The sequence below is a fragment of the Pollachius pollachius genome, assembly GCF_949987615.1.
Source record: "Pollachius pollachius genome assembly, chromosome: 6".
NCBI lineage: Eukaryota > Metazoa > Chordata > Actinopteri > Gadiformes > Gadidae > Pollachius > Pollachius pollachius.
The window spans coordinates 12,872,084-12,890,168 of record NC_136939.1 but is presented as its reverse complement, the minus strand read 5'-3'; the positions used below and the strand labels follow the sequence as shown (position 1 = coordinate 12,890,168).

The window sequence follows — 18,085 nt, the reverse complement described above, 5'->3', positions numbered from 1 at the left end:
TTATTACTTAGTTGAACAGCTGTAGGTGCAAAGCTGTCCAGCACTCTCCTGCATTCAAAATGTCAAGGACGCAGAACTTTGACCTCCTGATGATGGTGAGGATCTCTAGAAGAGGGCTCAGGGTACATTTTCCTGATCCTGCTTTCCTCACGCTTCCTTTACGTTTCGTTTTTACCATTTCCCTATGACCCCAGTGACCCGTGCTGTCACACTCTGCAGCCCTAGCTGTCCCGATTCCTGTTTAGTGAGACCTGAACCAAGCTGTTCCTTCTGAAGGTCACAACTGACTCTCAAACAAGCGTGTATCGAGCGCGCTCAGCGCCGCTTGGCTCGCGTCCAGTCTACTGCGGTTGACGGAGGGGAAGCAAAGCCCAAACTTGACAACGGCAAACAGCCATGACAGCTGTCTTCAAAGCAGCGTAGTCAGGCAAAGGAAACTTGACACATCCCCAAGTGAGAGGGAAAGCAGGGTGCGGATCGCCCACCTTGTCAAGATGATAATTTGTCTCGTGTGGTTTCTTCCAAAGGGATGTCAAAGGAAGGGGTGGGGCTTGTTTGTATAGGTCCAAGCTCATTTCCCATTCAGGAAACGTGTGGAAGAATCCAGCTCTGTCACGCAACAGCCGAGCGTCTCTCCAACAGATTGGCTTATTGTCTTCAGCCTAACGCTCCACCTGCTGACGGATGCAGCTTCGCCCGCTTGAGCCTCCGTCGGCAACCTCTTATTGATTCATAACAGACTCTGTAAAAAAAAAAAGGAAAACAAAAGAAAAACTGCCTAGTGTTGTCCTCATAACTTAATGTGCAACGTGTGTGAAGCTTGGACTTGTTTCATGGATGAAAGGCGTCCCAGTATCATCGCATCGCAGCCAGCGTGGAGAGTTTTGAAGTGGGGTGCTCTCACTCTGTTGGCATCTGCAGACGTGCATCCCGCCGAGGGAATTTGGAAAAACAAAAGCCTGAAGGATAATAGATGACTCGGTGTAACTTGTGCAGATGGTTTACGGTTATCCTGTTGTTTGCACTGGAGGAACCAGACAAAAACAAGAAAGCTGCTCAAAAGTTTTGTAGGTTTTCTTGGCCAAAGACAATTTTGAGCTATCAGCAATTTACCGTTTTTTTTTTATTCATTGTGTGCAGGGATCAAATTCTAACAACATAAAAGCTTCATATATTAAATAAAAAAATCTGAAGTCAAAGCCCATCGGAGGGGGCATTAATAACGTTTTCCTAAACATTAACAACATTTTCTGCGAAAGAGAGATCACAGCCAATAATCCCTTTCAATTTGCATACACATCCAAATATACCCACACAAAATGAAAGAATGTGTGCAGAGAATTTGAGCCACTTAATTGTTTTACCTTAGGGTAATGGAATTCCTAAATTAGTTTATTGATTGCATCTATCATCATTATCAACAATTGAAACCTACTCTCCTACTCAACCTTTTCAACTTAAATTTGAAAACAAAAAGTAAACAACAAAAACGCAATCCTAAAACACGGAAATATTTCAAAACCGCCGTTTCACACAGCGCACGTAAACAAATACTTGATCAGAGTGGGGGAACACACAGCCGTGCCCGGCTGCATTCTGAATGTCTTTGCCTTCCTTCCTGGCTAGGTCAAGAAGATGAGTTTGGTCCTGTAATTACCCATGATCACGCCATGATTGCATGGTCTTTGAACAGCGCACGCTTTCTCTTGTTGAGGCGAAGTAGTCTTCGCCTCAACCTTAACCTTTCCCATCGCTTTAATGCCTGGAGGCTCAGTTATAATCGTCTCCACCAACAGCCTCTTTGACTGGTTTGTCGAGAGTATTGCGGGGGAGTGAATTCGTTTAGTGATGTGGATTGGGGGCGAATAACTTGATTAAAAATAACAGTGTTATTATAATAGAGCGGTTCAGGAGAATGTAGCAATTTTTTCTCCCCAATTATTTTTATGATGTTTAAACTCCACCTGGCATTATGTTGTGGTCCAATTCTAGTAGTTTCTTTATTGTACGTTTTTTATATCATATCAACAGAACAAAAAAGTTATTGTAACACAATAACACCAGTATAATATATAAAAAGTAGAGCAAGTAGAACAGCCAAAAGCACAAAATTAAGAAACAAATGAGCTACACATTATGATAAGCTATGAAATATTATATTTACCATATATTACTTTCCATCAATCTCATACTTATTCTTATGGAGAATATACAACCACATTTTTTCACAGAGGACATATCTGCATATCTCTCTGTCTCTCTCTCACTCTCTCACTGCCTCTCTCTTTCTCTCTCTCTCTGCATTTATATATATATATATATATATATATATATATATATATATATAAATAGCTGGCTTACAATATAACAATCTGTCCATATATGGCTTATTCTGCTAAAGCCTCATTTAGCACCCCTGCTATTTTCCCTCTTATTGGAAACATAATTACGCTCACTAAAAAAGTAAACTTATCTCCCTCTCCGCATAAAAAGTTAACGTGTACAGAGGGGCGAGAGCGGTGTCCCGTTCAGATTCCGAGGACCACTCTACCCTTTCAAAGTCCCCATCAATCTATGTCACGCATTAAATGTGCCAGCCTTCTCCGCTCAGGACAGAGATGGATTGCCATATTCTGAGGCTGTACCTGTGAATTTAAAAAGCGAGAGAGAAAAAAAAAGTAAAACTAACAACTTTCTCGTCCTTTTTGCAGAGAATAATTAATCGACGCGTGTGCGGGCTGTCAGTGCTGACACGCACACTCCGGGATCAGGTGAGGGGAATGGTATAAATGTGAGGACGGTTTCAGCAGTGTTCTCTGCCACATCTCTGCAATGACAACAGGCTCTGCGGGAAAGGGGAGGAGAGGAACAACAGCCGCCGCGAGGAATGCCATGCTCCCAGATTAAAATGCCCTGAGATTGTTTGCAGTGCCCTTCACAAAAAAAGGGTAAAAAAATAGAAACGTGTGGCAGAGCAGATCGTACTGGATCTGTGCCATGCCTCTTTTAAGGGTCCAGGATATGCTTGTAACCTTTCCAACAAAGAGGAGAGGAGAGGGGGCGAGAGAAAGGAGGTGAAGGAAATAGAACAGAGGAGTGGAGAGAATGGAAAGGACGAGGAGAGAATAGGAGGGAAGAGAAGGGAAAAGGAGAGACAAGGAGAGTAAGAGAGGAGAGAAGAGGATGGAAAAGGAGGGACATGGAGAGTAAGAGAGAAGAGGAGAGAAAAGGAGGGAAGAGGAGGGAAAGGGAGAGACAAGGAGAGTAGGAGAGAAGAGTATGGAAGATGAGGGAAGAGGAGGGTCAGAGAGAAGAGGAGGGGAGGGAGGGAAAAGGAGAGACAAGGAAAGTAAGAGAGAAAAGGAGGGAAAGGGAAGGACATGGAGAGTAAGAGAGGAGAGAAGAGGAGGGAAAAGGAGGGAAAAGAAGAGACAAGGAGAGTAAGAGAGAACAGGAGAGAAGAGGAGGGAAAAGGAGAGCCGGGTAGATTGAGGAACAGAAGGGAAAGTAGTCATGATATCCACTTGGAAGATTTACTGTTCATAATGATTGTATTACATAAAACATAGATGTTCCTCGTAACGTTGTTGGCAGATAGAAACTCTCAGTGAGTTCTTTTTGCATGACTTTTGCACCCAGAGTGGTATTAAAAGCATTGTGATTGTGATGGAGTATTGCACCACCCTAGATGATCCCAGTGGTTGCATCCTAAATGAGACATGCAGTGGAATCCATCCACCCCTCCTACACTCCTAATTAATTCTGTTTCCATCTCTATTTTTCATCCTTTTCTCCCTCTATTTTACTTATTTTTGTCACATTATTTCACACTATTTTATAAACCAATTAGAGGAGCCAGAACAGACTGATGACTGGGTATGTCAACAGAAATCGTTGCTGTTAATGAAATTGTCAACTCATTGTTCGCACAACTAATTGTTTCTAGGACCCTGTCTCCTTCTTCCCTAATAATACCATTACCATATACTTGCCTTGTATACGTACAATGTATACACAAATCTGACTATATAGTCACTATATGCTGGGCTCAGCATGTGGCGCGATTACACAAATTTCCATTGAACGTTGCAAATGTGGTTGCAATTATATACGTTTACAATTAAGTTGACACCGGATGAATGGATTTATTTCTATACATTTCATGTATTATAGGTCTAAGGTTTCTCCACACATGCGAGGGAAGGAGGAGGAGGAGAGGATAGGGGTGAGGAGGAGGAGGAGGAGGATAGGGGTGAGGAGGAGGAAGAGGATAGGGGTGAGGAGGAGGAGGAGGAGGAGGATGGGGTGAGGAGGAGGAGGAGGAGGAGGAGGAGGAGGAGGATGGGGTGAGGAGGAGGAGGAGGATAGGGGTGAGGAGGAGGAGGAGGATGGGGCGGAGGATGAGGGGGAGGAGCAGGAGGAGGATGGGTAGGAGGAGGAGTTTGGGGAGAAGCAGGATGAGAAGGAGAAGGGTGGGTAGGAGGAGGAGTTTGGGGAGCATGGGGGGGTTGATGAGTAGGAGGAGTAAGGGGAGAAAGATAAAGAGACTGGGAAGGGGGAGGAGGAAGATAAGGAGGGTGGGGAGGAGGATGGAGAGGAGGAGGAGTGCAACCAGTGTACCATCAAGAGCAACATCTGGTGCCTCGGAGATAAGGCGGAGCCCGTACTTGCTTGCCCTCCTCTCTATAAACATATCTTCCTCTCTCTCTTCCACTCTCTCTCTATTTACATCTTTGCCTCTTCCTCTCTTCTTTCTCTCTCTCTCTGCCTCTCTCTCTCTGCATCTCTCTCTTTCTCTTTTTATGTGCATCTTCCTCTCTCTCAACCTCTAACATTCCCCCTTACACACCCTGCCCTCCTCTCCATTTCCCTCTGCATCACTTATACGTGAACGCACGCACGCACGCATGCACGCACGCACGCACGCACGCACGCACGCATGCACGCACGCACGCACGCACGCACGCATGCACAACACATCTTGCCCGGAGGCCCTCATGCACTCAGCACTCAAAAGGGTAGATCTCAGGTGATTAATAGTGCGCTCAGCCTGAAAGATGGGGAGATGGAGGGGTGGAGGGGTGGAGGGAGGGGTGCAGGGTTTGACGGTAGGCTGAAAAATGAACCTGTTGCCATGGAAGTACTAAGGAGATGTGCTGGTGCGTGTGGCGCCACACCCACAGGTATAGAAACTAAATCCTGCGAGTCGGGCCATCACACCAGTCGATACTCTCCTTAATATAAATAATAAATAAAATAAAGCATTCAAGGATGATGACACACACACACACACACGCACACACACACACAGCTGTAGGTGTATACGTCCTGCTGCCTAGCCAAGGACCACTCGTTTAAAGAGAGATGAACTAAAATCAATATCAACTCTCGCCCCATATTTATTTCGCGGCCATCCATCAGGGGTATTATGCCAGGGCTGTGAGGAGCTCACACCGTCTGTCAAGTCCGAAATGGACAAAACGTCCAATATTGACTCATGCAGTAAAACTCTACCTTGAACTATTAAGTCACTAGAAGAACTTTTTGTTTTCCATTTGGAGCCCATTTTCAGCCTGTCAACTTTTAGCCTGCAAGCCGTAATGATGCAACCTCCGTGCTTGTTTGTAATTAGCGATTTAGCAGATCTGGTCAGCCGATCATTGTGGGAGTGAGAAACCTAGCCTCTAATTACATGTAAAGCGATGTCTGCTCTGCTTCCAGCACACCGACCCCACACAGAGGTGGGCTGGAGCTACCATTAAACCGGCCCCATGCACTTCACAGAGACGATGGGAGAAAGAATACCACAGTTGCTCGGCTAGGCATTTCCAAGGGGTTGAAGCAGGTCAACCAGTAACAGCCACTCCAACTCCGTCCCAAGGTTTTGTTTCTAATGAAAGGGATTTGGTTACGGATGGTAATTTCCCCCAAGAGGCGAAGGACAGCAACACTCGATTGAGGCATGAAGCTAGTTTACATTTCCCTAAATAAAAGCCGGCAGGAAGAAGGTACTTTTGAAAATACACGGCGGAGTGTTTTTTTGAAGCACACATGTGTCATCCGCCCAAATCCATATTTTGACTTGGCCTATTATACAGGAACCATTTGCATATGCCTTGGGTTTCAAACTGGCGTATTCGAGACCTTACGGTCACTTGGCATGCCTATCTCTAGTCATTTAATGTTGGCCTATTCCTATATACCTAGTTGGGTTCGAGATAATGAATCCATGTGTGCACATATTCTGTGCGATGGCAGGTAATGGTGTTTTTCCACCATTACATGCAGGCCTATCTGACCCATACTGGAACCTTGGCTCATGCTTTGATGTTGTTCACTAAAGTATACTATGCCGTGCCGTCCCGTACTATGCAGTAGAAATACACCTTAAATCTATTCCTTTCTTTCAAACAATGGCACAGGGAAGGAACTGATGTTATCACCCTGTGCAACTGACAAAAGACTCTTAGAATTGCTGCCGTTGTCAGAATGACATATAAATCAATGTCATTGCACAGTAAAAACCCATTCATAAAGAAATATTGATATTCATTGGTTTTCTTCTCACTATTGTCACAGTAAATACACAACAGCAACTTCTTTCCCTGGATTCAGTTTATATATTTGACAGAATAATGCCTTTCATTTACCTGAGCCGTAGTATGTTTTTCTAAACCTTTCTATTGAGCCAAACGTTTATATCCTGGATCCATATCTGTGAAGCTGTCAACATCACTTCCCCATATATTGCCACATGATACATTTCTAGGTTACTAATCTTTTCCTCATATCCTATTCACTATATTAACCTTATGCCTATGATACCCCTTGATGGAGCACTCTGGATGCTTTTCTAGAAGTGCTTCACAAATTAAGTGGTTAATATTATGAGCATTGACGAGTGCTTTAAACGGCACCATTAAAATAATTGAGAAAAGATAAATCGCTGGGGTTTCATGTTTACAAGTGATACACTGTTTAAGTGCATGGTAAAGACCACATACATGCAACCGCACAAACACAGACACACACACACACACACACACACATAAACAGTAATTATGCTTTTCGAAAATTTGGAATCGTTAATACCCTGGCTTTTGAGACATGGCTGCGGACGTGTAGACAGGTCAAAAGAAACGGCAGAGCAAGATGTTCTCCTTTTGTTTCTTAAGGACAACAGCTTGGTTTACAAAAAAGGGAAGAAAAGCGTTCTGAAGATAAAGGAAATAATATAAACCATACTCACAATAGCCCACCTACATTTGACACAACATTATGCAAGGAAATGCTGATAAAAGGATTTCCTATTACTTAGTCAGAGCAGAGAAATGCTAATTCAAGAATAAATATTATTTGGGAGGTCAACTAATGGATATCTTTTGTGGTTTGTAGCAATAACAGCAGACACAGAAACCACAGAGACATAGGCGTTTTACCGGTAGGTGTTTAGCCTGAGGTTAGTATAAGATGAAGGCTTAGCATAAATCCAAAGCTTGGGAATAAACAGAAAGAAAGATAGAAGTAGAAACCCAGAGCACACAGGTTCAAGCGCGTAAATAGTAGATATCGCCGGACTCAAAGCTATCTGTTGTGAACAGGCAAATCTGCTCCTTCCATGAACCCCGTCAGCCCCCAGTGAAGCTCTTACTACAGGGGCGTAGCTTATGGGGACGGGGGATAGACGGAGAATAGCCCCCTTTCCTCCCTCTCTCCAATATATATCTATTTTGTATCACAATTATCGAAATAACTCTTTATGAAATGTATCACGGATCAAATACTAGCCCCGTAAGACCATCCTGATCCCGAAAGTTCACATTCTGTTTTTGTCTTCAGATTAGTTTGGCCTCCAGCCCTTTGACAGCCTCTCCCAGAAATTGTAAAAATGCTAGAAGCGCCACGGTCTGCAGAATTTTAAAACAATGGCGCCGCCCAGGGAAAGTGTAGCAATCGACGGAGCAATCAACACGTTGTATATAAAAGGCTTTTCTCATAGGAGAAAATTATTCTGCTCTGCTTTCAATCTGATTCGGCAAGAGCGAAGAGAGAAAGAGCGTTATTTAATCTGATTGAGTATTATAAACTATGTATGGCCTCGTCCATACATGTGGAAATCAATTGCCGCCAAGGCAAGATTGATACTCACACACTTGAATAACTGGATGGTCTCACAAGGCTCTCAAAATACATTTTTATATGAGATACATTTAAAATTCATCTACATGAAATACATCTAAATAAATGTATATAATATATATGTAATTACATCTATATGAAATGCATCTTAATACATCTATATGAAATCCATCTAAATCCATCCATATAAAATGCCTCTGCCACCAATTAGTTTCTCACACACCACACAACGCATTGTCATAAAAAGATAGACCAAAAACGGTCGTCCATGGGCTCACTTTAGGAAGCCAAAACAATCCCCTTGCACATGTGCAACATTTTTGGAAACACTCAGGCCACATGGGTGTGTGCTGGGAGCAAGTGTAAAAGAAAGGCGTGGTCCTGTATCGAGGGCAGATGGCGACAACGTGCACTGGGATCTGGGGGCACCCTGTCCCATGTATAATCAATGAGATGCCAGCTGCCGTGGAAGGTGGTGATGATGGCGGAGGGCGCCACAGGGAGTTTTACGGGCCGAGGTGGCTGAGCTGGTGGGATGTTCCCACACATAAGTTGTTTTTTTTGTACCTCTGATCGCCCCGGGTAAAAAATGACTTCCCAAAGCAAAATCATACTTGTTTCAAAAGGCTGTGAAGTGTTTCGGGAGTTTATTATTCATTGTTTTTTCAAAATTGTTATATTATTGTTATAATCTGTATTTATAATATAAATAAATAGACACATATTCAAATAACTTATACTACCTACAGATGATTCGATATTGAAAACAGTGTGATAAGCCAAAGAAGATAATAATGCAGTGTATTAAGTAACAACTATAAACCGTTTGAGTTGAGGCATAGAAACACCTTCTTACAGATGACACAGAAGAAAGTGGGAAAGAAATGATGACTACCCAATATATGACCTGCACTGTTAGCTGATATTCATTGCTTTGTGAAAGAACTACTCCAGAAAAAAAAGCTCTGTCTTTATTTATAATCGACTTTTTCATTTGGTTTTGTACTTGTTTTCCAACGCTGTCCTCCAAGACAACAAACTAAAACAGTTTTTTCACAAAGCAATAAAAGGTTTCACGGGGGTTGCAAGATAAAAGGATAGACAGGGGTTGGAATATAAAAGGATACACAGGGGTTGGAAGATAAAAGGTGACACAGGGGTTGGAAGATAAAAGGTAACGCAGGGGTTGGAAGATAAAAGGTAACGCAGGGGTTGGAAGATAAAAGGTAACGCAGGGGTTGAATTATAAAAGGTAACAGGGGATGGATGATTAAAGGTAACACGGGGGTTGGATTATAAAAGGTAACACGGGGGTTGGATTATAAAAGGTAACAGGGGGGTTGGATTATAAAAGGTAACAGGGGGGTTGGATTATAAAAGGTAACACGGGGGTTGGATTATAAAAGGCAACATGGGGTATGGATTATAAAAGGTAACACGGGGGTTGGAAGATAAAGAGTACACAGGGTTTTGGAGACATAAGTGAGAGTGGAAACAAGAGGCCCAACGTGGCGTTGCAGCGTCAGGGGAGGACTCACCTGTAGTAGATTACAGGTGGGTTGGCCTTGGCAGCGCAGTGGAAGCGCACCAGGTTCCCCTCCAGGACGGGTTGGGGGTCCACAGTCAGGTTGACCAGCGGCAAGTCTACACGGGTCAAGACGTACCGAAAAAAAAGGATCAGTACAGCCGCCATGAGCAGATGTAGACAAAGAGCTTAGTGGTTTCCAAAGTGTTCATCGGGGCACCACAAATGGGAGGCCTCAAGGGGCCAGTGGGTCACTGGACGGCCACAATTACGTTTGTATTAAAACAAAGATGACATATATATGCATGGTTGTCTTGTATGGTCCAAGACTGGACATTTGAATAATGCGTGGATAAACACTATACAGAGAGATGTTGTTCATCCCACTTTTTTGTCAGGGTAATGAGAATATTTGGTGAACAGGGGTCCAAATGTACCTCCACAGTGGGGTCCCAGCATGAACCGTTTGGGATCTCCTGATATAGCCAATGCTTTCATCCAAAGTGACTTAAAGTGAATATTAGAAGACATGCCGTGACCTAAGTACAAGATAGAATGGATGGATCTTGGCTCTTGCCCGCTGTCTATCTTTAGAGTGCAGATTTTGGACGTCAAACCAAGAGCCTTTTCAGCTTGGGTTCAAACAGCGGCCTAGACTGTTTGAACCCAAGCTGAGGCTTGTGGTTCAAAGACAAGCTTAGGCTTGTGGACACTCATATCAGGGCTGCAAGATGTCTGTTGGTACACACCGTTAATATTGATCTTTGTCTTTTTTCAACATTTATATTTACAGGGTATATACAGGACGTTAAACACATTGTTTTGAACCAATAACCCAGCCTTAAGGTCTTGATTAAGAACCATTGACGTTAGTATAGTCACAAAACTGTTGGATTACGAGAGGTCCGCATTGATTGCATCCAGGTATAACTGGAAATCTTATTTTCGTAGTTGAACATTTATATATTTAAGCTACCAACCAAAAGTCTCTACTCATTTCTTTATTTGTAGTTAAGTTGCTGAAAATCTCTTATTAAATCAACAATCAACATTGCTTATCTGGTACTGTATGAGTACAATTCAATTTATACAATACAATTTGAAACGTTCAATGCCAATCCTTCCAGCTATTCTCCTACACTAACCAACCCGGGTCGTTGAGGGTTGACGGTGAAGTCCCAAAGTTCCACCCTAACTTCTTTAACCGCTGACGCAGCAGGCCAGAGGCAGGGGTGAGGGGGGAGATTGAGGTTGACGATTGCAGCTTTAAGGGAGTGTGCAGTTCTCTGGTAAACACTAGACTTGATGGAAAAGTTATTTTCTTTTGATTTATACTGCGATATCATACATAATACATACAGTGGGCTTTGAGGCTGCGGCTGGAGGTCCTACCCATCTGGTCCAATCAACAAACACACGGGTGCTCTGTTGCTGCTTGGTTGACTCTCAGTGCAGTTCAAATAACACCGTAGACAGAGGTACCCAGGCCCACATGCTCACACACACACACACACACTCACACACGCATGCGCGCACACTCGCACGCACGCACACATACACACACGCGCACACACACCCGCAAAAACACTCACATGATCATACACATACAGGCAGGCTTGCAGACACACACTTTAACACACTCACACACACACACCCACATTCACACACACACACACACACACACACACACACACACACACACACACACACACACACACACACACAGTAAGATAAGCAGCCGCTGTAGTCCCGTATGGACCCTCTGCTAACAAAGCCCTGCTAGCTAGCTCCAGGTTAGCACCGTGGCGCCGCGGCCGCTGACCAGGAAAAACCAAGTGGGAAAGATCAAAGTGGAGCGGTATAACCGTGCCAACAAACTCACGGTAGATTTTTTGGAAAGAGTTCAACTTCAATCGGAAAAAAAAGCTTCCGCTTTTTTTCTGCTTTCTTGTAGTTCAACTGCAAATGCGAAATTAAATTGAAACATATTTCAACTATTGCGTGGGCGTTTCCAAGGATATACTTTACAAAATAATGAACTTGCTGATAACACTAACACATTTGCATCTTTCAAATTGGTAGGTGTGAGGACAATTTGCAGTTTGTTTCATCATTCACTTAATATGTATACTACATGCAAGTCATTTATCTAAGAGCTACCAACACAACCTCATTAACCAAATGTCCATAGAGTAACGACCACAAAATGAATTCATCAATTCTCAGAGGATCAATATTATCATAGTGTGGAACAGGGGTTAAAAAAAATAGAAAACTTAAGAGAAATAAAGGCAAAGCAGATAAATCATTTTTTGTATAAAATTGTCCTCCGACACCCCAGCCATGTTTTGCCTCTGCCACCAATTACCCATGGCTTCACACACCACACAACGCATTGTCATTCCAAATCAACTTTGGTGCGGTCAGGGATAGCTCTCTATCAATGAAACGACCTGAATGGCCACGGTGCCAGACGTTAGCAGACACATGCAGTCAATGGCTCTCTCTCAAAGTGCCAAAGTGCTTCTCATCTAAGTGGTCAAGACCCTGCCGTTTGAACCTCTGAAAGCCTCCATTACATTCCGTTTGAGCAGAGGACATCAAAAGATCTTTGCTTGCATCAACTCTTCTCCGTTACAGTCTGCTAATTGACTGCAATGTCCTGTACGTGATTAAAGGGCAACCCGCTCTCCCTGGTAAGTACATTTTCTGATCAGCGATGCAAATCTTTAGCCGGCATTTGGCAGAGAGATTGTCAATTGCTATTTCTTTTTCTGCATTTTATTTTTATTTTATTATTTTTATTACTCTGGATCATGTTTATGTATAATAGCTTCAATACAAATGTTAGAAGGATACTATGATCTAACAATGATTTTGGAAATGAAGTTAGGTGAAACAAAAGTTATATTACGGATGGAATGCGCATTCCATGATTCATCATGATTTTGTATAAAACACTTTCACTGAAAAATAACCCAATCTATTTTTTGTTCACATAAGAGTAAAAAGGTACGCCTACAATCCTAACACGCATACAGCAATAAAAACGCACTGTTCTGTTTTCTGAAATCTTCATCTCTGAGGCTAATATTCTGTGTGGTGTGCACTGTGAAAGGTCAGGCACAGCAGAGTGCAACAAAACACATCAAAACATAGAACATCTGCTGCTTGGGTCATGCTAGACCAAATCAGATCTGGGCAGACCTAAAACCCCCGGGAGGCGATTTGATAGACGGATAAAACACCCCCCTGCCCACCACAGCCATACATGGGGAAACACAAGCAGGGTGATGCCGTGGCGGCAAATGTGCACCACAGAACAAGCCAGATGCTAACGTCTGCTGTCCAAACATTTGCGATGAGAAGTTAATTTGGAATGACACCGAATTAAAACTGAATTGTGTGTGGTCCTTTAAGTGCTCTGGGGCCGTTTTTACTCTATATTTTTTTCGCAAATGACCTAAAGAGTGCGCAACAAATCCATTTATTTTCTCTTTTTTTTTTTATCTCGGCTGTTACACAAAGATGCCGCAACGTAAAGTTTGTGAAACACATGAATAATGAAAGTTGACACTCGTGTGTGTGTGCAGCCTACAGCAACATGGTCGAAGAAAATGTATCTAATGAATTACTCAGTGCTCCCGGGACAGATCCGTTTTCAGCATGGCATGTACTGTATAGGGGAATTCATGGTTGGAAAGGGTATATTTACTAATGTAATTAGCTCTTTAAAATGGATACATGTCGAGCCATTGACTTAACCCTAACCCTCACATTAGTTTACCTTACCTTTTATCAGTTATTTTTCCATAATTCAACTTTTCTCTGTGGATTTCAGGTTTATTGATACGTTTATTCAATCATAATTTTATTTTGAAAAATATAAATATTTCAACATTAAATATAGTGGAAAGAGTAGTTTAAACATAGCAAGTTGCCTAATTAGAACACGTGCTGCTTTTTATCAGATAAATGTATAGAATATACAAATCTATAGGCTATTGTTTTCCTTTAATGTAGTGTTCTATTCTCACATATTGCAGATATTTCCTAGCGCAAGATTGATTAACGGAAGATGCTTACTTAAAAAATGTTGTCCTTTATTATTGAACACGTGCGCAAACATCGTAAATAAATGACCACAACGACAACAACGACACTAATACACAACATGTCGACTTGAAGGAGCCTCCCCTGTCTCAGTTACTGAATCCCATTGTGCGGAGCCAAATCTAATACATATGTATGACAGTTCTATCCTTCATGTAAATAGGATATGAACAGTAATATAGTAAGCGGGGTATCCACGGTAACAACCACGAATGAGAAACAGGTCTGGCACTTAAACCCCCCACCCCCCCAAAAAAAAAAAAGCGTGTTTATTTTTACCAATAACAAACAACACAAGCTTGTTATGTATTAGAGGTCCTTTTATTTACTGGAATGAGCTGCCCAAGTCGGCCCTTATAAGGAGCCAGGAGGCAGAGGATGTCCCAGGGTAATTGCACGAGCAGGAGCGGCTTGGAGGGTAATTGCAGTGAGTGGGCGGAGCATGAGGCTAACAAAATGCAGCGCTACCACTGATGCTGCTGCTGCTGCTCATAATTATTGACCAAACGTGTGCAGCCCCGAGTGTCTTCAGGCTCCATGCAGACGCACGCACGAGTGCAAACACACATTCTAAGACATACACATGCACACGCACATTTAAACACACACACATGTGGGATGCACTCACATTCAAACACATACACAGACATTTTAAACACACTCACACACACGCACACACACGCACACACACACACACACACACACACGCTCACACACACACACACACACACACACACACACACACACAAACGCACGTATTAACGGTTTCGCACGGTTTCATTTTATGCGGTTCAGGAATATCTCCGTAAAGACGGAATCATTGCGAAACCGCATCGAGCAGTAGAAACGCTGTAGTAAATATTCAAAGCGTTGGTTCTCCACAGAAAAAAGTGGAGTGCATCAAGCCTGCGCGCATACAGCCTGCGCGCTGTATACAAACATTCATCCACGAGGAGATTCAACCTTTTAAATTGAGCAGAAAGACTTTTTAATGTACAGTTAGCAATTTAATTTATCAAGGGGCTTTATTTAAAGCTACCTAAAGAATATAAATAAAATAATAAATTCAAAAAAAAAAAAAAAAAAATTCAACGCAACTCTGACGTCCCCCAGCTGGTGGGGGGCTAATGACATCGTTTGCATTTCAGGGGTCCACACCAACCCTAACACGAAACCGCATAGGTCCGGATAGATTTGAAACCACCTCCGAGGGTGGTTTCAGGAATGTGCGGTTTCGGGCACCGGATTCGCCGGCTCCGTCTGGACGGTCGGCCGAAACACACAAGACTTATGAGGTTTCACCAAAAAAATCGGCTTCATGTGGACGGGGCCTTAAACACACACTCACACACACACACACACACACACACACACACACACACACACACACACACACACGCACACACACTCAAACACATGTATGCAAATACAAACACACACACACACACGCACACACACTCAAACACATGTATGCAAACACAAACACACGCACACACACTCAAACACATGTATGCAAACACAAACACACACACACACACACGCACACACCCTCAAACACATGTATGCAAACACAAACACACACACACACACACACACACACACACACACACACACGCACACACACTCAAACACATGTATGCAAACACAAACACACACACACTCAAACATATGGAGGCCACGTCTTTTCAAGTGCTACTTGGCCCAGCCTGGGGCATGCATGCTAGAGGGCAGGCACACTAGGGATGTGAATAACTCAAATTTTCCATGGTCGAATAATCTGTGGGTGGTATGAACGAATAATCGATTATTTGATGTGTGCCGACATTCACAAAGGCAGCCATCGATCATCGGCAAGAAATCACTTAATATCTTAAACGCAAAAAAAACAACTACCAGCTAAGTAGTTCCAGTCAAATTGCCTGTTGTGAAAAATGCATTAAGCTGTAATCAGAAAACGCAGTTATATGCTATAGACCAGGGGTGCTCACACTTTTTCAGCATGCAAGCTACTTATAAAATGACCAAGTCAAAATGATCTACCTACTACAAAAATGCTAAACATATTTATTCATGAATATATTGAGAATTCTCTATATGTACAATGTATGTTGATGTCCCTTGCATAACAGCATGAGCCCATATTGCACAACACAACACAATTAACCATGTACATTTTTTGTCATTACCTTATTCTGATGACTTGCACTGAATGGAATCAGCCAGGGATGCATAGTCCGGACAGTAGCTGCTGACAGCCAGCCTCAAGCACACTTCCAAATGATCATCAGTTATGGTGGAACGGTACTTTGACTTAATGATCTTCATGTGGGAAAAGGCTGACTCACATAAATAAGTGGAGCCAAATAAAGCAGTCAATGAGGTAGCACATTTCCTCATATTGGGGTACTTTTCCTCTGTGAGTAAGTTCCAGAACTCTCCATGAGCTCTGGACTTCAGCTGAATGTCTGCTTGTAATGTCAAAATCTCATCTTCCACTCCAGAAGAGTTCAGGTGAAACAGTGTTGACATTTTTGATGCGAGTGAATCAACCTCAGCATATGAGGATAGCACATGAATGTAGCGACTGGCTCGAGCAAAGAAAAGTCTTGAAAGCGTTTGTCAAACTCTGACAGACATTTGTCAATCTGCTCTGTGTAGCGTGCACTGTCAAGTTGCACACAGGCTTTCCCTTGCATCTCCAGCTCTGACGCCAGGTTCTGGACGTTTGCAAAATCATGGCGCCACAGCTTTGAGGAGAGATGTTGCATCTTTCGTTTGAATGCATTAACTGAGCTGATCATATAAATCACTGTTTTGTCTTTTCCCTGCAGATCTAGATTAAGGTCATTCCATAGCTTTGTCAGATCAGTTAAAAATGCCAAGTCTAACAGCCACTGACCGTCATTTAGTTGCTTGTATTCTGCATGTCCAGCTACACGGAAAAACTCCTTAATCTCCGGACAGAGCTCTCGAAATCTTTGCAGGAATTTCCCTCGACTAAGCCATCTCACGTCAGTGTGTAGCAACAACTCAGAGTGGTCGCAGTCAGCCTGCTCCAGATGTGCACGGAATAGCCGTCTTTGAAGAGATCTGGTGCGAATAGAACAGGCGATCTTCATTGCCACATCCATGATCTCTTTCATGTTGAGCATTTTAGCGCATAACGCTTGTTGGTGTATTATGCAGTGGTAATTCAGGAAGTCATCCATTCACGCGGCCAACCATTGCGGGTGCTCCATCCGTGGTGATGGACACCAATTTGTGCACTGGGAGCTGGGTTTTCATGATAAAGTTATTGAAAGACTGAAATATATCCTCTCCTCGCGTGTGTTCTTTCATGGGCAGTAGTGTCAACAGCTCTTCTTTTGCAGTCATGTAAGTAAACACAATCCGAATAAAAATGCACAACTGGGCTGTGTCACTCACGTCAGTAGATTCGTCCAACTGCAGTGAGAAGCACTCGCAATCTGCGATGTCCTTCCAAAGTTGCTGCGTCAAATCCTCGGCCATGGCTTCACTGCGCCGTGTAACTGTACTTCTTGACAGCTGGAGAGCTTTGATCGAAGATAATATTTCTGCCTTGTTTTTAAAGTCTCGGAACAATGAGTCAGCTGCTTCAACGAATGCCTCTTTTACCATCTCTCCGTCTTGGAAGGACTTCTTGTTCTTAACGATTAAGTGGCTCACCCGGAACGATGCTTCGGTGGCGGCTTTGGCTTTTGAAGTTAGCTGTGAGAAAAGTGACTGCTGTCCGGACAACTGGCATTTTAGTTCCTTCCCCTTTCTCTTTCTCAGCTCGCTTTTCGGCGGGAAGTTGGTGTCATAGTTTTTATGAGCAGTCCGAAAATGCCGCTCCACATTTCTCTTCTTCGGTATTGCAATGGTAGACTGGCAGATGAGGCAAACGCACTTCGAAAATGACATAGTGAAAAAAAACTACGTCTTTGGCTTCTTACTCGGTCCAGCTCCCCCACTCATTTTTATACCCTTTCTTAAGATTAAGAGAAAAAACGAGGGCTAAAAATTGAAGGCTAACTAGGCAACTCGCAAGCTTTTTTTTAATTTTCCCGCACTTCTGCGCAAATTTCATGACGATAGGCTGACGTCTATTTCTTTAATGATGATTTATGTTTTCCTTCAATGCCATGCGATCTACCCACGCTACCTTTGCGATCGACCGGTCAATCGCGATCGACGTATTGGGCACCCCTGCTAAAGACCCTATAGTTTCTGTGTTATAAAGGCTGGGATGAATTTCAAATTATAAATATGTACACTTTATGTTGAAAGTATATAGACAGTTCCGAA

The 18,085-nt window shown here is 43.0% G+C and overlaps 1 protein-coding gene across 1 annotated transcript in view; it reads right to left on the bottom strand.

Moving 5' to 3' along the window:
• LOC307076448 (kin of IRRE-like protein 3) overlaps positions 1–18,085 on the bottom strand; it is a gene marked incomplete at both ends in the record, with an annotated part of 151,876 nt that overhangs the window by 18,003 nt on the left and 115,788 nt on the right. Inside the window, one exon of the mRNA XM_079737455.1 lies at positions 9,678–9,783. Within this exon, the coding sequence (XP_079593581.1) occupies positions 9,678–9,783 (106 nt within the window). The remainder of the gene's footprint in view (positions 1–9,677; positions 9,784–18,085) is intronic.